This window comes from Hylobates moloch, unplaced genomic scaffold (assembly GCF_009828535.3).
Source record: "Hylobates moloch isolate HMO894 unplaced genomic scaffold, HMol_V3 SCAFFOLD_32, whole genome shotgun sequence".
Taxonomy (NCBI): domain Eukaryota; kingdom Metazoa; phylum Chordata; class Mammalia; order Primates; family Hylobatidae; genus Hylobates; species Hylobates moloch.
In genome coordinates, this window is record NW_026652307.1 from 2,298,179 (window position 1) to 2,325,927 (window position 27,749).

The 27,749-nt window shown below is 47.1% G+C and overlaps 1 protein-coding gene across 1 annotated transcript in view; it reads right to left on the reverse strand.

The window, feature by feature from the left end:
- The window catches only part of LOC116463275 (zinc finger protein 831-like), a 104,041-nt gene that overhangs the window by 46,263 nt on the left and 30,029 nt on the right, over positions 1–27,749 (reverse strand). The window contains exons 2-3 of the mRNA XM_032146310.2: positions 8,557–12,327; positions 7,315–7,448 (exon numbers count right to left, since the gene is read on the reverse strand). Of these exons, the coding sequence (XP_032002201.1) occupies positions 7,315–7,448; positions 8,557–12,291 (3,869 nt within the window). The 5' untranslated portion in view covers positions 12,292–12,327. The remainder of the gene's footprint in view (positions 1–7,314; positions 7,449–8,556; positions 12,328–27,749) is intronic.

Here is a 27,749-nt window from a genome sequence, read left to right on the forward strand (position 1 = left end):
AAGAACTCCATTTCCAACAGCACGGTGGACTCAATGCTCTGACTGATTACCACCAAACTTATCTTTATACCGAAAACAATTAAAAATGCAGCATAAAATGTAAAAATTTTTTAAACTTATATTTAAATTTATTTATGTTCTGATTAAAAGATAAGAAATAGTTCAAAGGCAAAAACCAAGTGAGAGCTGCACCCTGGAAAAGTGAGATTGCTTTCACTTTGAGGAATCTGCCAAACCAGGTGAGGATGACCTTCCCATTTTCATGCTCTGGTGCAGTTGAGGGTACAGGACTCGAAGCCCAGAATGTTCTTCAGTGAGAGGCAAGTGGAAGACCCAACCTCCTTTACTGCATAAAGCTGAGACCTCTGAAAGGCATACTCTCAGTATGTGGGTGAATTAGAAATAAATACTCCCTACCCCCACTGCCTGCCCAGGGAACGTAACAACAAACAAACGAGCACCCCCAGGCACCCAGTGGAAGCAAAACAAATATTTATTGGAGGAATCCACCTTCAACCCACATCTCGAAGTTCCAAAAATATCAACTGACAGTCAAAAATTTCAACACAAACAAGGAAATAAGTTAACATATGTGAGAGCAAATATATAAAACAGAGTCAGATGTGCCAAGACTTCATATGTTGTCATTGTCAGATGCAAAACATTAGATGTGTTTTTTTTTTTTTTTAAATAAAAAGGTTGAAAATGAGAGTCAAGTGCAAGAGACTATAAAATGATCAAGCAAGTTAGAAAAATAATTAAATAAAACTTTTTGGAAATAAAATATAATTCACATCAACAATTAAATTTAAAATTTAAAAGACCAATAAAAGTAGGGGAGATCAACTAAGAGGCACTGCAATAGGCCAGGGACTTCTGATCAAGATTTTGCAAAAGTAACCAGATTTACCATCCCAAGCAAAAAACTGAATAAAGACACAAAACAATAGTGTTCAGGGCTTTGGACATTGAGCAATAAAGGCAGTGATCCATGAAAGAAGAGAAACAGATGAGGTAAGCCTGATGACACCTCAACTTATTGATGGAGACATTTTCCAGGTCTGGAACCATTTGTTGAAAAGACTATACTTTTTCCACTGAATTTCCTTTGAGCCTGTATGAAAAATCAATTGACCACAGCATGGTCTATTTCTGTATTCTCTATTTTGCTCCATTGATCTATGTATCCATTTTGATGCAAATACCACACTCTTTGGAATACTTTAGCTTTATAATAAGTCTTAGAGTCAAGCGGCGTAATCAAGTCAGCGTGGTATTTGCATTGAAATAGACAAATAGATCAACAAATGATGCTGGAACAACTAGATAAGATACCCACATACAGAAATAAGAACTTTGATCCATACATCACACCATATGTAAACACCAAGTGAAAATGAATTATAAACCTAAATATAAAACTTAAAAGTATAAAACTTTAGAGAAAAATTTAGAAGAAAAGCTTTGAAGCTCTGTTTAAGCACACTTTTTTAAGCTATGACACTAAAAACATAACAAAAAAAGGTAAATTAAATTTCATCAAAGTGAAAGACAGTTGCTTTTTAAAAGATGCTACTAAAAGAATAGAAAGATAAGCCATAGATTGAAAGAAAATATTTACAAATCACATCTCCGATAAGGAACTTATAATCAGAGTATACTAAAAAAATTCTCAAAACTCAATAAGAAAACAACCCATTTTTGATGCGCAAAAGATTTGAAGAGACACTTCGCCAAAGAAGATATACAAATGCTAAATAAGCACATAAAAAAAGACGCTGAATATCATCACTTGTTAGGGAAATGCAAATTCAAACTATAAAGAGATACCACTACATAACTATTCAAATGACTAAAACTAAAAAGAATTACCATACCAAGTGTTGGCAATAATGTAGAGAAATGGAACTCTCATACTCTATAGTGGAGATGTAAAATAATACAACTGCTTTGGAAAACAATTTGGCGGCTTCTTTAAAAGTTAATAATACATCTACCATATGATCCAGGCTTTTCACCTCTAGGTATTTTCCTAAGATAATTTAAAGCATATGTCCATACAAAGGTTTGCATATGAATATTTATAGTCATTTTATTTGTAATAGCCGCAAACTGAAACAAACCAAATGTCTATCAACAAGTGAACATGTATACAAATTGTGACATACTCACTCAATGGCATACTAGTTAGCAATAAAAAGGAATGTGTTCTTGATAAACACAACATGGATGAACCTCAAAATAGTAATACTGAGTGAATAAAGTCAGGCAAAAAAAAAGAGAGCATATATTGTATGATTCTGTTTCTATAAAATTCTAGAAAAAGCAAACCATCCTACGTGACAGAAAGCACATCAGCGGTTACCTAGGGATGGAAGGACTTCAGGAGGGGCAGAAGGGAGGAATTACAAAAGGATAGGAGGAAACTTTTGGGCTTGACAGATATGCTCATGATCCTGGTTATATTGTTTCACAGGTATATACATATGTCAAAATGTATTTAATTGTATGTTTTAAATATGTGCAATTTATTAAAATTTAATTATACTTTAATAAAGCTTTACAAAAATAGTAGATTAAAAAACTGGTAAAATTTTAAAGACAGATTTGAACAAAGTATCCAGATTATAGCACAGAGAAACAAGGTTATTAAAAATATTAAGAGATATGAAAGATAGAAAAGGACTAATATATATTATTTCAGTATTTCAGAAAGGAAGGAGAGGGAACAGGACAGAGACAATATTTGAAGAACGATGGCTAAGAATTTTTTACTGAGAGACACCAATCCACAAATCAAAATAGCCCTGTGGATTCCTAACGGAACAAATAAAAGCAACATACATCTATATACATCAAAGTAAAACTATGGAACACCAAAGGATAAAAGAAGATCTTGAAGGTAGCCAGAGATAAAAGACTTTCAAAAGACAGATGAGTAGTCTAACAGCTGGCTTCTTTACCACAAAATGGAAGCTGACAGATAGTGCAATGATAGCTTTGATGTGCTGAGAAAATGACAGTCGGCCGGGCGCAGTGGCTCATGCCTGTAATCCCAGCACTTTGGGAGGCCGACGTGGGTGGATCACGAGGTCAGGAGATCGAGACCATCCTGGCTAACACGGTGAAACCCCGTCTCTACCAAAAATACAAAAAAATTAGCCGGGTGTAGTGGCGGGCGCCTGTAGTCCCAGCTACGCGGGAGGCTGAGGCAGGAGAATGGCATGAACCCTGGGGGGCGGAGCCTGCAGTGAGCCGAGATCACGCCACTGCACTCCAGCCTGGGTGAAAGAACGAGACTCCTTCTCAAAAAAAAAAGAAAGAAAATAACAGTCAACCTGGAATTGTGTACCCGGCCAACTATTTTTCAACAACAATGATGAAATAAATATATTTACAGAGTAATAAAAACTAAGAGAAGTTTCTTCTCCAATAAAGGAAATTCTAAAGAATATGATTTAGGTAGAAGAAAATAATCCCAGAAGATCTGACATGCAGAAACAAATGAGAAGACAAGAGATGGGCAATTATGTGGGTACATATAAATAAATGGGCTTAAAAAGACAAGTAATAGACTTTGAAACATATTTGCAGCATATATAACAGGGAAATAATACACACGAATCTAGGATATATATAGAATCCTATAAATTATATTCATCACTTAAAAAATCTGATAACAACAAACATTAGGAAGCATATGAATGAAGGGCAAACTCTCACTCATGGATGAGACACTCTACAGCAATCAGAATGAATGAATTTGATCAGTATGTCCTGACATGATGAGATCTTCAAAAACACAATGTTGACCTCAAAAATCAAGCTGAAGAATGATAAATGATAAATAACTATGATACTTTCATATGTACTTTAAAGACACCAAACAATATTATATATTATTGGCGATTTGCAAAGTATGAAAACACAGATTGATATGATTTGTGCCAAACACATAAAACAACATAATCATCTTTAAAATTTTTCTTTTCTGTGTATTGTTATATAACATTTAAGGTACTATTTTACTTAGAAGAGAACTGTATCATTCTCTGTGAGCTAAGGACTATAGTGCAATCTCTGCTGCAGTATTTCATTTTCTGTAGAACATTAAGACAACTGAAATGAAAGTGGGAAAATGAATCAAGAAGTAGGCTTCCTTCTTGAGGACAGAATACAAGGGTTACATGATAGAAGATAGATAGATAGATAGATAGATAGATTAGATAGATAGATAGATAGATAATTGATATGTAAGTGGATGGGTGGGTAGGTGGGTGGGCAGATGGACGGATAAATATCTACAAACATATGTGTGTGGGTGGTTGGACAAACAGTGTGGTAGGCAGAGTAATACCTCCCCTCAAAGATGTCCATGCCTAGATATCCATGCCGTCATGGTGCTGATGCTTTTTCTGAGACAGGGGAGCCAGCCATGTGAGGAGCAAGAGGAGGAGTGTACAGGTGGAGGTAGAGGGACTAGCAGGTGCAAAGGCCTTGAAGCTGGAGTTAACTCAAAAGACAGTCATGAGCCAACAAAAGGATCAATGATAAACAAATCATAATCAACCAATAAATGTTCATGGATATAAAAAGCTCAACAGCCTCCTCCTCATTTGACCCAGCCAGGAGCTCTTGGTTAGAGCTCTAAGTCCTTGTTCAGACTCCTCCCTGTTCTGCAATGCCCCTGCCCCCTCTTGTGCCCATCCATGGGCTCTTGTTGTGATTTGTTGAGTGGAGAGGCCGTCTAGTTCCACAAGGCCAGCTATTAAGGCCAAAATTTGCAAACTCAAATGCTATAGGGGCCAGGTAGATAGCATAACGGAGAGAGGCTGGCCGAGGGTAAGACATTAGGGAGAGGTGAGCTAGAGAGCGCAGCAGAGAGCACAGCTCTTACCCACAAGGGGTGGCCACTGCTCATCTCCATCTGGCTGTTGCCATGTAAGGAGGCAGGCCCAGTGTCTTCAGAGCTTCCCATATTTCAAGAAAAGTTAGAAATCCAGATTTTTATGAGAAATCTTTACATCTAATTATGTGGCTGCTAAGTGCCAAAAGTTTTAAAGCACTGGCCTAACAAGGGTCTTACATGCACTGTGTTTGGCCCAAGAGCTGCTAGTGGGTTTGCAAGGTGTCCTGGAGTGATATCTCCAAGCCTCCTGGGCTCCAGTCTGGGACCCTCAGCCTGGATTAAGAAAGTTTCCTCGGCCACCTCCAGGTGTGGGCACCAGGCGCACAGCAGGCACAGGGTAAATATTTTCGAATTAGTCAAGCTGAAGTCTTGGGAAAGTGGGAGCTGTTCATGAGGCAACCCATCCTCTTCCCTCTCCCCACATCTTTCCAATGATGCCTGGAGGCTTCAGGCTCATCAGCTGTCAGTCAGATGTAACTGAGCGCTTCCTTCTTATTGGTGAGATACTGAGGAGGACCACAACCACTAGCCGATGTCCCTTGTTTCCCAGAGCCCCGCATGCAGCTCCTCCGTCTGGATGGCATGCATTCCCCTTTCCTCCGAGAGCGGCACTCGAATTTTCCTTTGGAAGACTGTCCTTCCCACACCACCAAGTTTGGGCCAGGGCTGATGATGAGGCTTGGAGGCCCCATTACACAGGCAGGGAGGCCTTCTTTTGTGCAGACTACCTTGAGTCAGGCTTCTGTCTCAGGACCCTGAGTGATCCGTGAGAAAGGAGGGATGCTGGAAAGGAAAGCCCCACTCCTCCAAGCCTGCTCTGGGGGCCACACCAGCACCAGCACCTGGCTGTGTCAGAAATGCAGAATCTCAGGCACTGCAAGAAAAATCTAGAAAATGCCAGGCCACTAGCATGCCCAGGACAGGCTGGGGTGCACCAAGACAAGCGACTAGTTGGCACACAGGCTATAGAAGGAGACTGGCTGGTTCAAATCTGGGTCCTTGGGGAGGTTATCTAAGCTCTCTGTGTCTCCATTTCCTCATGAGAAAAATGGGGCTAATAATACCATCCACATCGTGGGCAGTACCTTGTGGGATCTCCTGAAACAATGCACACCAGAAAGCGATTAGGGAAAGCCTGGCACACTGCAAGTGCCCCATAATGTTAGCTCTGGAAACATGGTCCTGGCAGACCATTGATAGAGGCAGGACGGGGGAACCAAAAGAGAAGAGGTCATCTCTAGCCACTGAGAGTCTGAGCAGCTACAGGGGAGAGTTAGGAATTTGGATCACCCCTTGAAGAATATCCAGGCTTTGGATAAATTACTGACAGGCCGGGTGCAGGGGCTCACGCCTATAATCCCAGCACTTTGGGAGGCCAAGGCGAGAAGATCGCTTGAGGCCAGGAGTTTGAGACCAGCCTGGGCAATATGGCAAAACCCCATCTCTACTAAAAATACACACACACAAAAAAATAGCTGGGCGTGGTGGCCCATGCCTGTAATCCCAGCTACTCAGGAGGCTGAGCAGGCAAATTGCTTGAACCCCCGAGGCAGAGGTTACAGTGAGCCGAGATCGCACCACTGCACTCCAGCCTGGGCAACAGAGTGAGACTCAGCCTCAAAAAAGAAAAAAAAGGAAAAAAAAGGACTGACAGCCTGGGGGAGAATGCTGACAGGTTGACAGCTGAGGTGTGGAGTATAGATGCATCAGGGATCTGGGATTAGAATGTGGATTAGAGAATGGGGTGAGGGTGGAGGGCAAGCAGGAGAGGAGGAGATCACAGGGAAAATGAGGGCAGAAAGAGGGCAGGGGTTAGAGAATTTGCAGCCTGAAGGGTTTTAAGCAAAGGAGAAAGACAATCCAAGAAAGACACAATGAAAGAGTGGCAGGAAAATCCGCAGCGCCTCCCGTTTGTTGGGGGTGGACATGTGCATACGCATACCGCGAAGAAAAGTCTGGAAGGGCACACTCCTGAATGTTCACGGTGGTTATCTCTGTGTGGCGAGATTACTAGGATGTTTTATTGTCTTCTCTTTGCTCATCTGTATTGTCTAATTTTTCTGCAAAGGACATTCATTGCTTGCATAATTAAAAACGCAATAAAAGCTGTAAATAATTAACAGGCTCTCTCTTCCGGACTTAAGTTGAATGGATGTGTTTTCAACCCAGTTATTTCAAAGATTTGCTGGATTGCTGGCCTTAGAAAGGCACCATCAAAAAATACACAGGCGTGAGTTGTAAGGGGTGGGGGACTAACGGGGAAACAAATTCAATCCTTTAATCATGAAACTCTAAACCCTAGGAAACAGGAACTCTTTCTCTGGAGCACACGGATACCTTTCAAATCCCATAGTAAATTCTTCTTGGGGTTTTGTGGAAATGACAGAGGTGGCCACTCACCCTACCTTTTAGGGTTGATCCTCCGTTTTCCCCGCTTGCTGTTCCCACGAGACATCTTTGCCCTCGGAGGCAGGCCTTTCTTCCATTCTGGCTCAGACACCTGGTGCTGGGACATCACCCCCGGGACTGTTGGGTAGAACTGAAAACACCAAGCATGTGGGCATCACATTACTCAAAGTCCTCATGATGAGGAAAACTCCAAAGGGTTCTCGCTCTGCAGACGAGATGCCTGTCTTCAGAAATCAAAATGGAAATACTGCATCGCTAAATGGCCTGAGCCCCTGAGAAGTTCAACCAGGCAACGGCAGAGCGTTCCTGGACAGAACCTCCCGAAACCCTGCCTGGGCTCGGTCCGCAGAGGAAAGCCTATGCCATCGGTGTTAACTGGAGGCCAAAGAAACACGGGGACCAGCCCCTTTACTCTCCCCTAAACCCACTTCCCGGGAGCCCCCGCACCCCTGGAGCCCTCCTGACTAACCCGCTACTCTCAAGATGAAAACAGCACTCCCCACAACTTTGGTTCCACCTAGGGAAAGCCGAACAGCCTGCAAGACTCTGGTCTCCGGGCCTTTGTCACTGTCCACAAGGGTGAAATTACTGCTGAGGCTCCAGGACCGTCCTCAGTGGCCGTGGCCCAAGCCACCCCAGAGCAGGACTAAGCCCTCAGTCATCACAATCAGGTGCGTGAACCCCCTCTCAAGGCGGAGCTCTGCATTATCATTGCATCACCAAGTGAGGACACCTGTGAGCATCCACCACCTTCCCCCTTCTATCTCTGCTCCCAGGAACCTCAGAGAGAGGGCTGAGTCCAATCAACAGTAATTCCTTCTCCAGAATCCCTAGTATAATGACTCTCTCAATTATTGGGAGTCTCTGGTTTATAATCTTAGAATGATCCAGAAAGATCACCTGTCTGATGTAGTGTTTCATTTTACTTTTTGCTTCTGTTACCAGGAAGCTCACTTAAATTTTACATTTGGTTATGAAGACTATCTCACCTAATGTCTTGAGCACAGTAATTCTTTCCTTTGGAATTTATGTTTTCCGCAACTCCATTTTGGTTTGCATTTGGGCCTTTATTCCTTCCTGCCGTCTATGTGGTATCCCCAGCCTCCCTCAGGAACAAGCAAGCAGTGAACAGCAGATGCTACATGGGATGGCTTCAGACTTCCTTCCCTCACGAGAGGTCTTACGGGATAATGACATGCTCTCACAACCCCGGGCCCTGGGGCAAAGCCCAGCTTTACCTTGGACATCTGCGCCGGCCCTCCTTCTCCAGGGCTTGTCCAGGTCCATCCTCCATTGCTCCCAGGAGGGCCACTGGGACCCTCATCTCGGAGGCTGCTACCAGGAAAGTGCACTGCCAAGTACACAGACGCCGCCTTTGCCTTCTGCTCCGCGGGCAGAGGGACACTGCGGCTCAGGCAACACCACGTGAGTCGTGGCTCAGCCTTCAGTGAGGGAAAGGGGTTGTGGGGGCTGTGGGGACTGTGGGTGCTGTGGCTCCAGGACGTCCCTGAGTGGGAAGATAGGGCCAGCTCTGGCCAGCCTAGGGGTACACCCTGAGACCGAGTGAGGGCAGTGAGGAAGGAGCCAGGCTGGAGGGGGGAACACGGGTCGGGGCCCACCAGGGGCCCTGAAGAAGGATCTTCTGGGGCATTCCCAGGAGGCTCCCCTAGCTCCCAGTTGGGTACCCAGGGATTCGGGACATCCCCAGAGGGCCTGGCCCTTGCCAAAATGCTGCCCATGCAGAGGCGATGGATACGGTGGCTTTCACCCTCCATGTCCTGAACTAAGTGTGCCTCACATGTTGGAGTGGGTGGGGAGGAGGTGGCCTCCCTAGGATCCCCTGGTGCTGAGATAGGTGACTCCCTGGCTGCTGGTCTGCTAGTGGCCATCCTGTCCCCCTTGTCCCCCACCAACTGTGCCCCTTTTCTCCTGTCCTGTGGCCTGGAACAGCTGGGGTCCTCCAGGATGCTGTCCGCCTCGCCTGGGGAGGGGCCTGAGGCTGGCCTGGGAGAAAGAGGGGTCCCCAGTCCTGACCCAACAAATGATGCCCTTTCTTCAGGCCACCCACTGCTGCAGAGAGAGTCCTGGCTGTGCCTGGGTCCCCAAGGAATGGGCAGTGGTGAGGGGGTCTCTGCCTGAGGTAACCTGAGGAGGTACTTGGGGGAAAAGGCATTGTCTGCCAGGGCAGAGAGGACTCTAGGAGCCTGAGGTGGGGTGGCCAGCGGGGGGTGCTCCCCCAGGGCTGGGGCTGCAGGATGCAGTGGGGTAGCCTTGTCTCTTGGCCCCACCCTCTTCAGGGCAACAGAAGCAGCAGCCAAGGAGGCTCCAGAGGACTCCAGAGGCTCGCCCACCTGCCTGGCACTCTCCTTTGAGCCCCCTGGCACCTCCTCGGGATCGGCATCCTGCTTCTGGGATGACAAAGAGGCAGGCTGCGTGGGCCCACTTGGGGTCTCTGCGCCCACAGGCTCTGGTTGCTCCCGGCTGTGCAGGTCCTCCACTTTCAGCTTCTTCCTCTCCGAGGGGAGCTTGTCCTCCCCAGAGCCACTGCTGGGCCATCTCAGGACAGTCTGGGCCCACAGGCAGGTCTCCTGAACATCCCCCGCACCTCGGGCACCTCCTTCCAGCTTGGGGTCTGGCAAAACTGTCCTGGGGGCCTCTAGGTCACCCCCTTTGAGGGGGCCAGGTGCTGGGGGCATCTGCCACCCCAGTTCCAGCCTTCCATTTGGAGAGACCAGGGGGCTCCTACTGCCTGAACAGGGACTGTCTCTGCCGCCCAGTGCAGGGGATGACACAGCCTCTTCCACCCTGGGTCGGTCACAATCTCCTGTCCTGGCCACCGTCTCCCCATGCTTAGTGGGCTCAGTCACCAAGGAGGCCTCCAGGGCTGGTGGATTTCCCCAAGGCTCTGGCGTTGCCCCTGTGGATGTGTCCTCATGGACAGGGGTCCTCCTGTCTTGGGTGGGGACTGTGCCTGAGCTCTCTGCTGCCTCTTTCTGCAGAGGAAGTCCCAGTTCTGCCCCACTGCCCACTCCCACCTCCCTGGTTTTCTTGCCTCCATGGGGACTGGCTTTCATTTTCTGGTAGATCCTTTTGAACGTCTCATCCCCGTACACCTGCCACTTCTCCTGGGAGAACATCTTCAGCCTTCTCTGGCCACACTTCCTGCCGCCCACTGTGCCCTTGCTGGCCATGGCGTCCCGCGCAGCAGTTCTCTTTGCATGTGTGTCCTCTGCGGGCACCAGGGCATCGCCAGTGGGGGTTCCTGGCAGGTCCTCCACCGCGGCCTGTCTGACCAGGGCCCGGGGATGCCCACTGGGAACGTCAGTCGAGCTTAGTCCCGAGCGGCAGCCCAGACGGGCTGGGCCGGGCCCGGGGCTCAGAGGCTTCTGCGTCCTGGACCAGGGGTCCCGGGGCTCCCTGGGCTCCAGCCACGTCCTGGAGCCCTCAACGAAGGGCAGCGAGTTGCTCCTGGTGATGGGGACACATTCCACGGTGGTGGAGAGCTGAGTGGGGACGGAGTGGAAGAAGAGGGGCCGAGACTTGTCTGGGGGCGTCCAGGTAGAGCGCACGGGGCCTGGGGTCCTCCTACGGCCCGGCTCCAGCGCGCGGATGTCAAAGTGGAAGGAGTCCTTGTAGGTGTAGGGCGTGGGCAGGTCGATGCTGCCCTGTTTGGACAGCCCGGTCTTCCGGGGCCGTACGTTGTCCAGCTGGGCATCGTCCACCACCGCCTGGTTGTGGGAGATGAGCCTGGCGATGCGTTCCTCCAGCCGCTTCTTCTCCAGCTCCAGGCCAGCTTCTCGCACCCCGGGCTCGGCCCCTGTGCCCCCTGGCCCAGGGCCCGGGCCGCCCTCCCCCTCGGACTCGGCGCTGTGCTCTGAAAGGCTGTGCAGGGGGCTGCAGGGCGCGGCCGGCTGCTCCGCACTGTCGGAGCGCGACAGGTACCCCGAGTCAGTGCTCTCACACTTCCGCAGCCGGCCCTCGGGGGCCTTGGCATCCCAGGGCTTCTCGGCTGCCGTCGCCTGCTGCCGCTGCAGGGCGCACGGCTTCCAGGCGGTCGGGGACTTCTGCTCTGGCAACTTGCGCCAGGGCTGTGTGCTGGCCGCGGGGAGCCCAGGTGATGCCATGGGGGCAGAGTCCCAAGGAGCCTCTCTGTCGGCAAATGCGGACCCTGGACAGGGAGCGACTTCGGTCTTCACATCCAGGTTCTTGGCAACTAGGGGCAAGTGGGCACCCGGAGAAAGTGGTCTCTCCGAGGCCCTTTCGCGCGTCCCCTGGCTCCTGCTCTCGGCCCTGCCGTCTGGTCTGGGGGGCTCTCCGGCCTTGTCCCCTTCCTCCAGGAGACCGCCCCCTGCCCCCTCGGACTCCGAGGACAGCCGGGAGTTGTTGAGGTGCGTCTGCGTCCGCCTGTGCTTGTAGAGATTGCTCTGGGTCTTAAAGGCGATGCCGCAGGTGGCGCACGGGAAGGGCCTCTCGCCCGTGTGGGACCGGATGTGCTTCTCTAGAACACTGGGCTTCAGGCAGTCGCGACCACAGTGCGGACACAGGTACTTGCCCGCATTCCGCACCTTGCCTGGGCTGCCCAGCGTGGGGCCCAGGCCCGGCGACAGGACAGGCAGAGTGCCCACGATGTTCACCGTCAGCGTAGGGGCCGCCGGCTTCCCCACCTGGGTGGGGCCAGGCCCTTCAGGCTGCAGCACAGGGCTGAGTATGAAGGGCACGTTGCCCCCATCTAGGCTGCCCGTCACTAGCGGGGCGCGCGGCTGGAGGCCCCCGGGAGGCACCGTGTGGTACAGTGGGATGGGCAGGGCCTTCAGGAACACAGTGGGGGCCAGGCCCTGCTCTGGCGGCAGAAGGACAGGGCCCAGGGTCAGGTGAGGTGAGGCCTGGCCACCTGGGGCCCCTGGAAGGCCAGGAGTGGGAGCTGGCTGGTCCCTCGCAGGAGGGGCAGGGCAGGTGGGTTCTGGAACCTCCATTCCGCATCATCTGGATGGCCCACGATGCTGGACAACCTGCAGACAACAACCAAACTTTACCATGGGCACCTCTCTTCTCTCCTCATGCAGTAAATCTTCCCTACCCTGCACCAAGCACTTCACCACCCAACGGAAGCCTGACAATCCCCCAAGGAATGTACTCTCATCCCAAGCGAGAGGAAGGTACTCTCATCCAAAAGGGAATGCTGAGGCTCAGACAGCAGAAGTAACTGGTCACGCAGGCTGACACGTGGCAAAGCGGGATTTGGACCCAGATCTGTCTGAATCCTGCCTCTTATTTAACATGCCATCTGCACAGGTCCATGGCAGGTTTGCCGCCATCATGCCCTGGCAGCAGCACAGTGCCACATGCAGAGACACTCAGAAAATGTGCTGACTTCATGAAAAAGTCATGCAGCTTGTCAAGGTCCTTGAAGTTCACAGTGATTCCGTGCACTTGCACAAATCCCTTTTCTTCTGTGGGACTGTTTCCAGATCTGCAAAATGGACAAGGAATCAGGGCCTTCCCACCCTGAGGTTCTGAGTCTCTGCTGCAGGATGAAGACAGTAAGAAAAAAAATTGACCTAAGGAAAGGCTTGCCAGATTTAGCAAACAAAAATCCAAGACTCCCAGTTAAATTTGATAAACAATGCATAGTTCTTCAGTGGGAGTATGTCCCAAATATTGCATGAGAATTACTTTTGGTATAAGTATGTCCCAAATCTCACATGTGCCATGCTTATACTGAAACACTGAGCACTGCTTATCTGAAATTCAAATGTGGCTGGGCATCCTGTATTTGATCTGGTGATGCCACCAGGAAAAGGAGAACTTCCTCAGCCTCAAGACAAGACTCAGGTCTCTGCTCAAAGGTGGGGCCCTCCAGACTGAGTTAGGACAAAACTGCTTCCCTCTAAGCCAAGAGGAGTGACTTGGCAAATGCTAGGGGAGGGAGTAAGAGAGGTCCAGCTATGCTCCTCACATCACAAGGAAAAGCCAGATTCAAGAAGGAAATTCTGGACAGGCCCGTGACTAGAGAATCAGGGGTCCCCAGATCCTTTTTCCACAGACACCCATCACCAAGGAGCACCATAAACACATTTCACCCATCCCCAGCTCTGTTCCCCAAGAAAACAACCCACATTCCAGCCGTTAGCAGGAAGGGGTTCTAAGCAGGGTGTGGTAGAAATAGTAGCACGGCTGGACATGGTGGCTCACGCCTGTAATCCCAGCACTTTGGGAGGCTGAGGCAGGCAGATCACCTGAGGTCAGGAGTTCAAGACCAGCCTGGCCAACACAGCAAAACCCCGTCTCTACTAAAAATACAAAATTAACTGGGCATGGTGGCAGGAGCCTGTAATCCTAGCTACTCAGAAGGCTGAGGCAGGAGAATTGCTTGAACCCTGGAGGTGGAGGTCACAGTGAGCCAAGATCGCACCACTGCACTCCAGCCTGGGTGACAGAGTGAAACTCTGTCTCAAAAAATATATAAATAAAAGTTTAAAAATAATAAAAAACACAGAAGTAGTGGCACATTGAGCTGGCTCATACCACTCACAGTGGCCCAAGAGAGCTGATTGTTAAATTTTCAAAAAGTGCGCAAGCCAGTTGTGAAACACAGCCATAATTAAAAGATACATTACATAAACTTACAATCAAATAATGTTAAAAACAAACAAATGACAACTGGATAATTTAAGATTGATTACAGACCTAAATATGAGCACTAAAGTTATAAAACTCTTAGAAGACAACAGATTAAAACTTCATGACTTTTTTGGATTTAGCAATGGATTTTTTTCTTTCTTTTCTTTTTTTTTTTTTTTGAGATGGAGTCCGGCTCTGTTGCCCAGGCTGGAGTGCAGTGGCACGATCTTGGCTCACTGCAACCTCTGCCTCCTGGATTCAAGCTATTCTCCTGCCTCAGCCTCCCGAGTAGCTGGGATTACAGGTGTGCGCCACCACGCCCAGCTAATTTTTGTATTTTTAATAGAGACCGGGTTTCACCATGTTGATCAGGCTGGTCTCGAACTCCTGACCTTGGGTGATCCACCCGCCTCGTCCTCCCAAAGTGCTGGGATTATAGGCGTGAGCCACCACACCCGGCCACAATGGATTTTAAAATATGACACCAAAAGTACATGCAGCAAAAGAAAGATACATTTGATTTCAAAATCTAACACTTCAGTTCATCAAAGGATACTTTCAAGAAAGTGAAAAAACACTCCACAGAATGGAAGAAAATATTTGCAAATCATATGCATGATATATCCAGAATATATAAAGAACTCTTAGAATGCAACAACAAAAGACAACCCAATTTATTTTTTTATTGTTTATCTGTTTGAGATGGAGTCTCACTCTGTCGCCCAGGCTGGAATGCAGTGGCATGATCTCAGCTCACTGCAACCTCCACCTCCCGTGTTCAAGCAATTCTTCTGCCTCAGCCACCTGAGTAGCTGGGACTACAGGCGTGCACCACCACGCCCAGATAATTTTTGTAACAACCCAATTTAAAAATGAGCAGAGGACTTGAATAGATTTTTTTTCTCGAAATACCCAAAAAGCATATAAAAAGCTGCTTCATACCATCAGCTGTTAGGGAAATGTAAATCAAAACCACAATGAGATAGGTCTTCACACCAACCATGGCTATAGTAAATAATAATAATAAACTAATAAGCAACAAAATAACAAGTGTTGGTGAGGATGTGGAGAATTTAGAACCCATAAACACAACTGGTGGGGATATAAAACAATGCAGCCACTTTAAACACTTTAAAAACAATTGGGTAGTTCCTCAAAAAGTTAAACATGTATTACCATATGATCCAGCAACTCTACGCCTAGGTATATACCCCAAAGAATTGAAAACAGGTATTCAAACAAAAACTTGTACATGCATGTTCACGGTAGCTTTATTCAAAATAGCCAAAAGAGAGAAATGACAGAAATGTCCATCAGCTGATGAGTGGATAGACAAACGGCAATATACCGTACCGTAGAATCGTAATCAGCCATAAAAAGCAACGAAGTGCTTGCACATGCTACAACATGGATGCACCTTGAAAACGTCATGCTACATGAAAGAAGCCAGACACAAAATATCACGTGTTTTATGAATGCATTTGTATGAAGAACCTGGAATAGACAAACTCATGGAAACAGAAAACAAATTATAGTGGTTGCCAGAGGAGGGGAGAACAGGGAATGAGGCTTTACCTGGGTACAACGTTTCCTTCTGGGGTGATGAAAATGTTTTGGAACCAGACAGAGGTGGTAGTTCATAAAACTGTGAATGTACTAAATGCCATAGAATTGTACACTTTCAAATAGTTAAAATGGTTAATTTAATGTTATGTGAATTTTACCTCAATTGTAAACAGGTACTGTCTCGATTTTTTAAAAAAATATTGTCTTCATTGAGCAAAGGTACTCAATTTTTTAAAAGTACTTTGGGCTGCTATAACAAAAACACCCTAGATTGGGTGGCTTAAATGACAAATATTTATTTCACACAGCTCTGGAGATGGGAAGTCCAAGATCAAGTCCAAGACAGGTTCAGTGCCTGGCGAGGGCCTGCATCCTGGTTCCTACATGGCTGTCTTCTTGCTGCCCCCTCACATCATGGAAAGGCCAGTGGAGCTCTCTGGGGCCCCCTTTATAAGGCACTCGTTCCACTCATGAGGACTCCACGTCATGACCTGACCACCTCCAAAAGGCCCCACCTCCTAATGCCATCACATAGGGAGTGAGGATTTTACATGTAGATTTGGAGCTGGGGGGAAGAAACATCCAGTTCACTCCAACTCCTACATACTCAGAGCTCACCACCTGCTAAGGATTCTATGGCATCTTCCATTCTCAGGGATCTTGGGGCCATTTATATGGAATGTGCTGGTGTGGTGGGAACGCTCCCTGGCAGTAGTGGAACGTCACACCTCTGGCTCTTCCCAACCTCAGCATCAGTAGCATCATGTTCACAGCTTGAACTGGCCACAGTGGAAGCACTGACACCACAAAAATCAGCAAATGCTACAAGTGAGTCCTTTTTTTTTCATCCTGAAAGCCAGTTTCAACATTTACCAGCACACCACTGAGCAGAAGGGAGGACCCAGAAGACCACTGCACCCACTCTCTGTCCCTCTCCTAAACCTCTGGTCTCATTATGAATCTCACCACACCACGCCATCTGCCAGAGCCCCTGGCTTCAAAACAATCTGAGACGTTCTAATTTTTTAAGGAAAGATGTAAAGGCAGGAATCTTTAGAGATTAACAGATGGCTACTAGAATGGATAAGAGCTAATAGGAATGGAAGATAAAGGCTTACCTCAAGACGCTGCAACCTTTCTACTAGCTGAGAATTTCAGGAACCTCCCCAGGAGACCAGTAGGCCTGAATTCCTGTCTCTGCTTAACCATCTTGCTAGAGGGTGGCCCTGAGACTGTTTCCTCATCTCTAAGAACAGTGGCATTGGGGCAGAGCCACCAGGAGGATCAGATGAAATAAGTTTTGTGAAAACACCAAGTGCTGTGCCCAGCACAGAATAAGCGCTCCATTTATTTCAGTTTTCAATTATACGCCATAATATTTTGAACTATTAACTACCGGTTCCTCCCCCACCCTGTCTTCCTCCTACCCTTGTCTCTTCCCCCATCCATCAGCTCAGCAGTCTCCATGCATCGCCTCTAGCAAGGGATGCTGTCTCGGGGTGGGTTCCTGAGAAAAGGATTCCATTCCAAGTATTTTATTTGGGAGGTGATCCCAGGAAACACTTGTGAGGAAAGGTGAAGGAGGCTACAAAATGTCCAGCAAGTCCCCACTGTGGGTGACTGGAGCTTAATCCCACTGGGGGACACCAGGAGATCGTGTAGAACATGCACCCCAGGGGGAAGTGAGCTGCCTGCATCGGGAGCAGGCATGTCCTGGCATTTCCAGCTGTGTGCATGAATGCACGGGGCAGACTCTGTGGCCACAGGGAGCCATCAGACACAGAAGCACTGCCTGAAGTTGGCTCTTAAATGCTGAGTCGGAGAATAGGTGGGCAGGGCTTCTGTCTGTTCCTGTGGCAGAACTCAGTAAAGGCGTTTTAATTCCAGAAGCCCTAAACCCTAAGGAAAGTGGATGAGTACGAGCCTGTTATCCTAATCCCCCGGTTATAATGGTCATGGGTGGGGAGGTCATGGAAGGGAGGAAGGGAGGAATAAGTCCGTCCAGCTCCTACCTCAGTGGCAATTCCTGCTCCATTCCCCAGGGCAGTCTGGAAAGAGGGGTGCCAGGACACAGAGCATCAACAGCCCGGAGCACGCGTCCAGGCAGGAGGACGAGGCACACACAGAGCTCGCGCTGCAGGACGAATTCCAGAGCAACCAGAAAGGCCCTGAAGTGGCTGGGAAAACGGGGCCAAATTGAGGGGGTTGTCAACTGAGGGGTGTCTCAGTGGGGGCCTGCCTGGGGAGCTGAGGGCTGAGCATCACATGCCCCCCAAAAACTTTAGCCCAACCTGGGAGTAGGGGGAAGAGGAAAAGGAGCCCAGAACTAACTCTCACAGGGTGGGAGGCTTGGGGCTTCAAAATAGACATGCCAGGAAAAGAGTGCTACGTTTCTGACACACCTGCCACGATGATCATTTTGTGCTCTCCGCAGCCTGTTCTGTGATCACAGCGAAATTGACGCCTTTGAGTAACAGCTGATCCCTCCTGGCAAGATGACAGCTGACTAACACCTTCCTCCAGGGAGATGCCGCTTTTCTCAGGAAAAACTCAAAAGACTGCAGACAATTTTGCTCACTCTGAATCAGGGAGATGGCAAGTCCTATTGTCCCCATTGGACTGATGGGGAAGCTGGGGGCCAGGGCTGGGAAGGCAGCTCCCTAGAAGGCTTACCTCTTCCTATGAGTGAGGGAAGCGTCCAGGACAGCCCCTTGGTCACCTGGACTGAATGCCAAGTCCTCACCCTGTTGCCATCCCCAGGCTCCCGCAGGCAGGGAACTTGGCGGCGCATCCCTCATCTGCCACGTGTGCAGCTCCCCACCTCCTCCCAATTCCCCCCACAAACAGTCATATCTTTTGGTGCAAAAGTGCAGCTTTATGGAGGAGAGGGGAACAAAGAGGTGGGAGAAACTTGAAGAGAAGAAATGACAATTTCCCAAGCCCTCCTTTGCAAAACCAAACCATAAATGAGCCTGGGCAAAGAGAGAACATGAAAATGCCATAAGTAGGTTTTTAGAATTTACATTTAGGGCCCGGAAAGAGAAGGCCATGGAGAAGCATATTGGACACGTTAAGCAGATAGAACTTGGGTACTAAGATGGCTGGTGTAGTTACAAGTTTCCCAAACTTCTGTTCATCCTGGACCACCATCGCCCACTCCGCCGCGTATGGGGACCACTTACGCTGTTACTCAGCCCCCACCCTACCTGTATAGAGCCTCATGGCTGGAACACCGCTGCTTTATAAGGGATGCATACAATGTGAATGTACTTCATGCCACTGAACTGTAGGCTTCACAATGGTGAAAGTGTTATATTTTATGTATATTGTATCGCAATTTTCAGAAAGTTAAAAAAAAAAAAAATGGGAGGAAGAGGAACTATATCATTGCCCAGTGAGTTGAAAACTGAAATTCACACAAAAACCTGCACGCTGATGTAAACATCAGCAATTGTACTTGTAATTGCAAAAACCTGGACGTGAGCAAGATATCCTTCAGTAAACAAACATCAGTAAACACACATCCACACAATGGAGTATGATTCATTGATAAAAAGAAATAAACTAGCAAGCCACAGAAAGACACAGACGAACATTAAATGCATGTTCCTAAGTGAAAGAAGCCAATTTGAAAAGACTTTGTATTGTGTGGTTCCAACTGTATGACCTTCTGGAAAAGGCAAAACTATGGAGACAGTGAAAAGGTCAGGGGTTGCCAGGGGTTGCGGAAGGAGGAGATGAAGAGGTGGGTGGAGTGAAAGGGATTGTTCTGATCCTGTAACACTAAATACTTGCCACTATACATTTGTCAAAACTCATGGAACATGCAATACCAAGAGAGAACCCTAGTGTAGACTATGGACTTTGGTGTCTATCAATAGGTTCACCAGTTGCAACCAATGCACCACCCTCATTTGCAAGATGCTCATAACAGGGAAAACAGTGGGGGCACAGGCTGAAAGTGGCGGATGGGAGCTCTCTGTACTTTCTCCTCATTTTTCTACAAACCTAAAACTACTCTTAAAAATTGTCTATTAACTTCGAAAATTGTTTTAAATCAAAACAGTTTTTAAAAAGAGATGTGAAAAGATATTTATCCTCACCAGCCAAGAAATGCAAGGTATAAACTATGATGTCATGTTTTGCCTATTGCAGGAACGAGGGGGCCAAAAGAAATAAATACTGGTAATAATTGGGCATAAAAGCAGGGGGTGGGGATACTAAATCAATCATCATCAAAAAGAGAAGATCAATTTTCCCTACAAACCATTAACATAAATACCTATTAAATTTTTAAAAATATGTATCTGTAGGCCACCATGTATGCTCTCGCACACCTGAGTGGTACGGTCCTCTACTTTGAGAAGCACCTCCCTAACTTACAATCTTCACCTGATACACCCTTGGTGCAGACCCTGTACCCGCAAGGCTGTAGCAACATGCTCCCTAGTCCACTGGCGCCCAGCTAGGCTTGCCCAAAGGGAGGTGCTGGCAAGTCGGGGCAGGAGGGTAAGGACAGGCCTGGCTCCAAGGTGGCCTTTGTCCCTCTACTCAGGGACAGACTTTCATTAGGTGGCCCTCTCTAGGTCCAAGCACGGTTCCCACGTTGGCCTCTCATGCCTGGAGTGGGTAACACTCCCCCACTGCTGCCAGCCCTCAGGTGCCCCAACATCCCAGAACCAGGCCCACACTTTGTAAATGGCCCTGCATTTAAACCCCTCTCAGTCGCCCACCCACTTGAATGTGCATCTAAGCCAGCCAGGACCCAAAGTGAAATTACAACTTACCTTATGTGCGCAGGTGAATGTTCCCAGACAGCAAGAGCAGCCCTAATTTTTGTCAGATTCTAGAAGGGTCTGGAAGGGTCTCTGAGGGTGAGAGTAGCTGGTTAAAAACAATACCTCCCTAAAAGCAGGGCCGCTTCCTGTCAGGGCCAAATCCATGTTAGTTCCCACTACGACTTCACCCAAATTCATTCTGTTTAGTGACACAGTATGTTTTGCCTAAACAATTACGATAAAGGAGCAGGCCAGAAGAGAGTTTACAAACAAACACACGGTGTGCAGAAAGCTTAGGCAAGTTGGAGGAGAGGAGTGTCTCCCGCAACTGCCTAATTTTCATACACAAATTACATGGTTTCCCTGTAGATGGTCAATTGGTTGCAGATGTGTGGAAGGAGAAGCTTGATGTCAGGTTGGCTTTGGCAAGAGGGAGGGCCTGCCAGCTGCGCTCAGCCATCCCTGTCCCCTGTCTTCTTGGTGGAAGAAGAAAAAAGCCTGGGTCTGAGTTCTGGTTTTGCCACTTACCCCCTCCCTGTGAGGCTCAGCAAGTTCCTTAACCTCAGGATTTTCATTTGTAAAATGTGGATAACGAGGATTAAACAGATGCTACCTACAAGCACTGATCACAGCATAATGCAAAATGGGAAAAATCTGCTGAAAATTATTCAGCTAATTTTCTCTTTTTCTTTTTCCCAAGCCCATCAGCGTTACCTTGATCTGCCTGAGACATCTTCCGCCTAAGCTTTGCAGGTTCACAGCACAGGGAGCTGACCTTTATGTGACACCATGTCCAGGCCACAGGCCTAAGGTCTACACATGCCCTAAGCCATCTAATCCACGCAGCAGGGAGGTGCTGTTATTATTCTAACAAGAGGAATAAGGCGCTGAGAGATGGAGGGATTCACCCAAGATCAAGGAGTTGAGAAGTACATTCCTTCCAGTGAAGAAAGACAGAGTGAACAGGGAAGCCTGGGCTGGCATGCAGCATAAGATTGGCATAAAGGACCTCTTCAAGGAGAACTACAAACCACTGCTCAAGGAAATAGAAGAGGACACAAACAAATAGAAAAACATTCTATGCTCATGGAAAGGAAGAATCAATATCATGAAGATGGCCATACTGCCCAAAGTAATTTATAGATTTAATGCTATTCCCATCAAGCTACCAGTGACTTTCTTCACAAAATTAGAAAAGAGTACTTTAAATTTCATGTGAAACCAAAAAAAAAAAAAAAAAGCCTGTATAGGCAAGACAATCCTAAGCAAAAAGAACAAAGCTGGTGGCATCACGCTACCTGACTTCAAACTATACTACAAGGCTACAGTAACCAAAACAGCATGGTACTGGTACCAAAACAGATATATAGACCAAGGGAACAGAACAGAGACCTCAGAAATAACACCACACATCTACAACCATCTGATCTTTGACAAACCTGACAAAAACCAGCAATGGGGAAAGGATTCCCTATTTAATAAATGGTGCTGGGAAAACTGGCTAGCCATATGCAAAAAACAGAAACTGGACCCCTTCCTTACACATTATACAAAAATTAAGATAGATTAAAGACTTAAATGTAAAACCCAAAACCATAAAAACCCTAGAAGAAAACCTAGGCAATACCATTCAGGACACAGGCATGGGCAAAGACTTTATGGCTAAAACACCAAAAGCAATTGCAACAAAAGCCAAAATTGACAAATGGGATCTAATCAAACTAAAGAGCTTCTGCACAACAACAGAAACTATCATCAGGGTGAACAGGCAACCTACAGAATGGGAGAAAATTTTTGCAAGCTACTCATCTGACAAAGGTCTAATATCCAAAATCTACAAGGAACTTAGACAAATTTACAAGAGAAAAACAACGCCATCAAAAAGTGGGCGAAGGATATGAACAGATACTTCTCAAAAGAAAACATCTATGCAGCCAACAAACATATGAAAAAAAGATCATCTTCACTGGTCATTAGAGAAATGGAAATCAAAACCACAATGAGATACCATCTCATGCCAGTTAGAATGGTGATCATTAAAAAATCAGGAAACAACAGATGCTGGCAAGGCTGTGGAGAAATAGAAATGTTTTTATACTGTTGGTGGGAGTGTAAATTAGTTCAACCATTGTGGAAGACAATGTGGTGATTCCTCAAGGATCCAGAACCAGAAATACCATTTGACCCAGCAATCCCATTACTGGGTATATACCCAAAGGATTATAAATCATTCTACTATAAAGATACATTCACACATATGTTTATTGCAGCACTATTTACGATAGCAAAGACTTGGAACCAACCCAAATGCCCATCAGTGATAGACTGGATAAAGAAAATGTGACACATATACACCATGGAATAGTATGCAGCCGTAAAAAAGAATGACTTCATGTCCTTTGCAGGAACATGGATGAAGCTGGAAGCCATCATTCTCAGCAAACTAACACAGGAACAGAAAACCAAACACACTGCATGTTCTCACTCATAAGTGGGAGTTGAACAATGAGAACACATGTACACAGGGAGGGGAACATCACACACCAGAGCCTGTCAGAGGGTTGTGGAGGGGGGAAGGGGAGGAAGAGCATTAGGACAAATATCTAATGCATGCAGGGCTTAAAACCTAGATGAGAAGTTGATAGGTGTAGCAAACCACCATGGCACATGTATACCTATGTAACAAGCCTGCACGTTCTGCACATGTATCCCAGAACTTTTAAAGTAAAATAAAAAATAAAAACGATTTCTCATAAGATGATCATTTTTGCTTGAGCCCGGGAGCTTGAGACCAGCCTGGGCAACATAGTGAGACCCCCGTCTCTACAAAAAATAATTAGGCAGCCATGGTGGTACACGCCTGTGATCCCAGCTACTCAGGAGGCTGAGGTGGGAAGACTGCTTGAGCCGAGGAGGTTGAGGCTACAGTGAGCCAGGATCGCACCACTGCACTCCAGCCTGGGTGAGAGTGACACTCTGTTTCAAAATAAAATAAAATAAAATGCTGCACTCTAGCCTGGGCGACAGAGCGAGACTCTGTTTCAAAAAATAAAAAATAAAAATAAAATGATCATCTAGAAAGCCAGATATTGTTTATGAGAGTGAAGAGTTTTTCAAAATTACCTTGGCTCTTTGTTTAATATTTCACGCTCCAAGGAGGGAGGACCTGTGCCCAGAACTCTCCTGTAGAGAAGATGCCCCTCTAACAGTGGCACAGCAAAGATATGGGCCTAGCTTCCCGATACGTGAGGGCAGCTTTAGGTAAGGGAAGCATGGTGGGTTGAATTGTATTCTCCAGAACAGCATCCGAGTCCTGCCCCTACTACCTGCGAATGGGACCTTATTTGGAAATAGGGTCTTTGCAGATATCATTAAAGATCTCAACATGGTATCACAATGGATTTAGTGGGGGCCCTAAATCCAGTGACTGATGGTGTATTTATAAGAAGAGGGGAGGATGCAGGGACCCAGGGAGTAGGCCACGCGAAGACCCGTGCAAGGACAGAGGCAGAGACGGGGCACAATCCAGCCACAAGCCAGGGAATGCCTGGAGCCACCAGGAACTGAAAGAGGCCAGAAAGGACCCCCCCCCGTGCCCCTCCCACCCAGAGCTTTAGAGGGAGGGTGGCCCTGTGGACGCCTTGATTTCAGGCCGCTGGTCTCCTGCACTGTGAGAAAATCCATGCTGTTGCTGTGAGCCCCCCAGTGTGTGATCATTTGTTACTGCAGGCTCAGGAAACAAATCCAGGATGTGAAAGGAAGCTCTGCCCTTTGCTGGACTGTAGTGAGAAGCGGATGGGTGCGTAGGAGGAAGGCAAGTGGGAGGGTCAGGCTTCAACCAGAGAGGAGCAGGTACAAGTGGGGGTAACACCAGGGCTGTCCCCCAACTTCCCATTGATGGACTCTATAAAGAGTCGTCTTCACAGGCTGTCCATGTGTGACCTGGTGTGAGGCACAGTCGGGCAGTGGGGGCCCCAGAGCTGCACTGTCCTGAGCCACCGTGGTCCTCCCATAATATGAACAGAGTCTGTCGTGGAGCTCACAGGGTGCCAGGGCGGGGACAACTAGTGGAAAGAGGTGCTCTGTAATGAGGGCTCCAGGGTGGACCCCCCGCCCTTCAAGTCCTTCATGATGGGGGTGGAGGATGGGTAAAAGGACACGACATATGGGGACATAAGGAGACTGGGTGTTTATTTCATAGAGTGTTTAAAAGAGAGCGGGCTCTGGAGGACGACCCAAATCCCACCATGCATTTCCAAATCCTGTGACTCAGATGAGCTGCATGGCCTCCCTGGGACTCGGTTTTCTTCTTTGTAAAATGGAAAAATATTGACACCTCCCCCATGGCATCATGTGATACTCAAATGAACTGTAAACATGCCTGGCCCAAAGTAAAAGCCTAATGGAATCAAGAAATACATGTTTTTTCTTCCACTCCCACTGATCTTAGAGAAGATTAGATCAGCTATGGAAAAGTAAAGGAATATTTTCTTTTAGTATATCCTAGTTATAGAGTGAGTTATTAATACATTTTTTTTTCAAGGCATGAGATTCTTTCTGAACCATTATACTGAATGACTGCATAATATCAATCACTGACCCAGGATGGCCCAGGGCCCTGTATACTACCTAGCACATAGTAGGTGTCCAATAAATATTTGTTGAGTGAATGAATTATAGCCTTAGATAAGACTATAAAGAAATGGCCTGACTTAAATTATCACATTTGAGAAATAGGGAAGACATTTTTACGCGAAACTCCTCTGAAGAGTTTCCTCACTTATTTGAGCCAAGCCATGCTGTTCTGGTCTACGATTTCTCAGAAATTCCCAAAGGTTTATACAGCAGAGTCCCTTAACATGCAAATTTAATTCACTTGAATTCAACCTCACAGGCTGCACAAGAAAATAACAATTTCCATCACTTGGTAATGCTCCTAGCTGTCAACTCATAATGCCCAAGTGAAAGGAGGGGGCTTGAAACCCTGGTTCTTTCAAGCAGGCTCAGCCCCACATGGCCCTCGCAGCTACTGCTATACATGATTCCAGTCTTTCCAGTATTTTTGGTACAACATGTGCCAAAAATACAAGCTTCTCACCGCATCTGTTGATTAAACAAGGAAATAAGACAAAATTCAAAACCAAAAGAAAAACTGGCTGAGTTGGAGGTACTGAGAAGTACTGTGAGCAGATTGGAAAAACAGCCTCGCTTCTTCACACCTCTCTGTTTCTGTGGCCTCTGCAAGGGCACTTTGCTACTCCTCCCATCAAGATCTGGAGACTTTTTCTCCACTCCTCAACTCCAGGCAACATGTGTCGCATTGGGGATGGTGTGCCTAGGTCCCAAGAAGCTTGCATGCTTCTGCTCTGCTTCTGCCATGAGAACGAGCCCAGATGAGCTCCCAGGAGGATGAGCGACCACATGGAGCGGAGCTGAGCAATCCCAGGAGAGACCTTCCTCGTCCAGCCAGTGAGGGAAGAGTGCAATTTTAAATGAGATGGGCCAGGTAAGCATCCCTAACAAGAATGTCAGCTCCATAACACAAGCTCTTTCATTTGCTGGTGTACAGTTTACCAACTCGTCCTAGTTTGTCCTAGACTTGCCTGGTTTTAACATGGGAACCTAGTGGTAGAATGAGCCATGCTGGTACCTGGGGTAAGAGTGTTTCCTGCAATGCAAAGGCCAATGGATGCAAACAGCCAGTGCAAAGGCCCTGAGGTGGGAATGTGCCTGGCATGTTTGCAGCATGACACAGTGAATCAGAGGAACTGCACCCACAGACGCTAGCCTGCTCAACAATTTTGTTTTAATTCTTTCTGGGCAAGTATACCATTTCCCTGGGCTTTTGTTTCCTCATCTGCAAGATGGAGAGAACAATGTCTGGGTACCTAATGACCTGAAATTATGGATACTAGGGATGCCATGCTTACTTAAGTGACAAGAGGCCTGTCTTGATTACTGCTGTGACTGTTACTCTCCTCCACGGCAAATGGAGAAAGCAAAGCCTAAAGCTTTATTGCTGGATAGAAGATAAGGCCAGCACAAGGATGAGAACTGCCATCCAGAACTGCTCTCCTTCCACCACTGAGGGCCACTTGGAAGGTGACCTCTGTTGGCTGTCATGTGCGCCAAGGGCAGATCTTTCTCGGATGGGCCTGGCTGTGTTGGAGGTTTATCTTGATTCCTCGTGGCTTAGAACACAAAATAAAATGCTACATAGCACCACGATTCGTGATTGCCTAGCAGGCTATCAACAGATTTGTTTATGATGTGAAATAATGAATTCAGAATACTGTATTGGTGATGGTTATTCTTTTATGTAATTACAATAATTATCCAGGAAAATAGCAAACAGATGCAATGCTGAATTCAAAGAAAGGGTAGGAAGAAGCGTCCCAAATACTGACGTGATTCATAATATTATATGAGTTAACCCTACCTCTTAAACTGCCCATGTCAGAACTACAAGGTATGGATAGGCACTCTTTATAAATGGACACAGTGTACGCACTAAAGCGAAATACACATGCGTGTTACAGCGGGTCTAGAGGGGTTACTCAGAAAAGGTATGTCAGTTAGGACCCATCATGATTCTATGGCTGCAGACTGAGAGGTGGCAAGAGATCACATTCCTCAAATTTCTCCGTCTCTCAACAGGATGTATTTTTTTAATTAAGGTCCAATTTACATACAGTAAAATGCACCCTCTTTAGTGTACAGTTCTGTGAATTTTGACAAGTAAATACAGTCGTGTAACAACCAACATAATCAAAATGAAGAAGGCCATCACACCCCCAAATCATGCCTCCCCTCTCTGGTCAATCTCTTCCTCCACCTCCAGCCTCTGGCAACCACACATCCGTTTTCTGTCCCTGTAAGTTTGTCTTTTCCAGAATGTCCTATAAATGCAACCACATATTATGTGGCTTTTTTGGTCCAGCTTCTTTCATTCAGGACAATACCTTTGAGAGCCATCCAAGCTGTTGTGTGCTCCAATCATTCATTCCTTTTCCTTGCCAAGGCCTATTTTATGGTGTGGGTGTGCCACAGTGTGTTAATCCACTCCCTCTTTCTGTGGGAGGCAATAACAAGGCATTCCTAGCTCTTCCAGACAGGGAAATGTCAGTGAAGGCCTGGCAGAAAGGCAGCACCACTATCCTTCCCAGGAGGTAACAGGGCCTTCCCAACGGGTACCAACAGAGGCTGAGTGGGGAACCTCGACTTCCACTCATCTCTTCCCCAGCCAGAGCAGTAGCAAAGGAAGCCAGCTAACACAGAAGGGTCACTAAACCCAGACTCTCATACCATAATGCTCAAAATGTCCAAGTCTCAATTAAAAAATCACTTGTCATACCACAAACCAAGAAGACCTCAAACTGAAAGAAAAAAGACAATGCACAGATGCCAACACCAAGATGCAAGAGGTGCTGGGATTCCCTGCCAGCTGTGAGGCAGCCATCATGAAA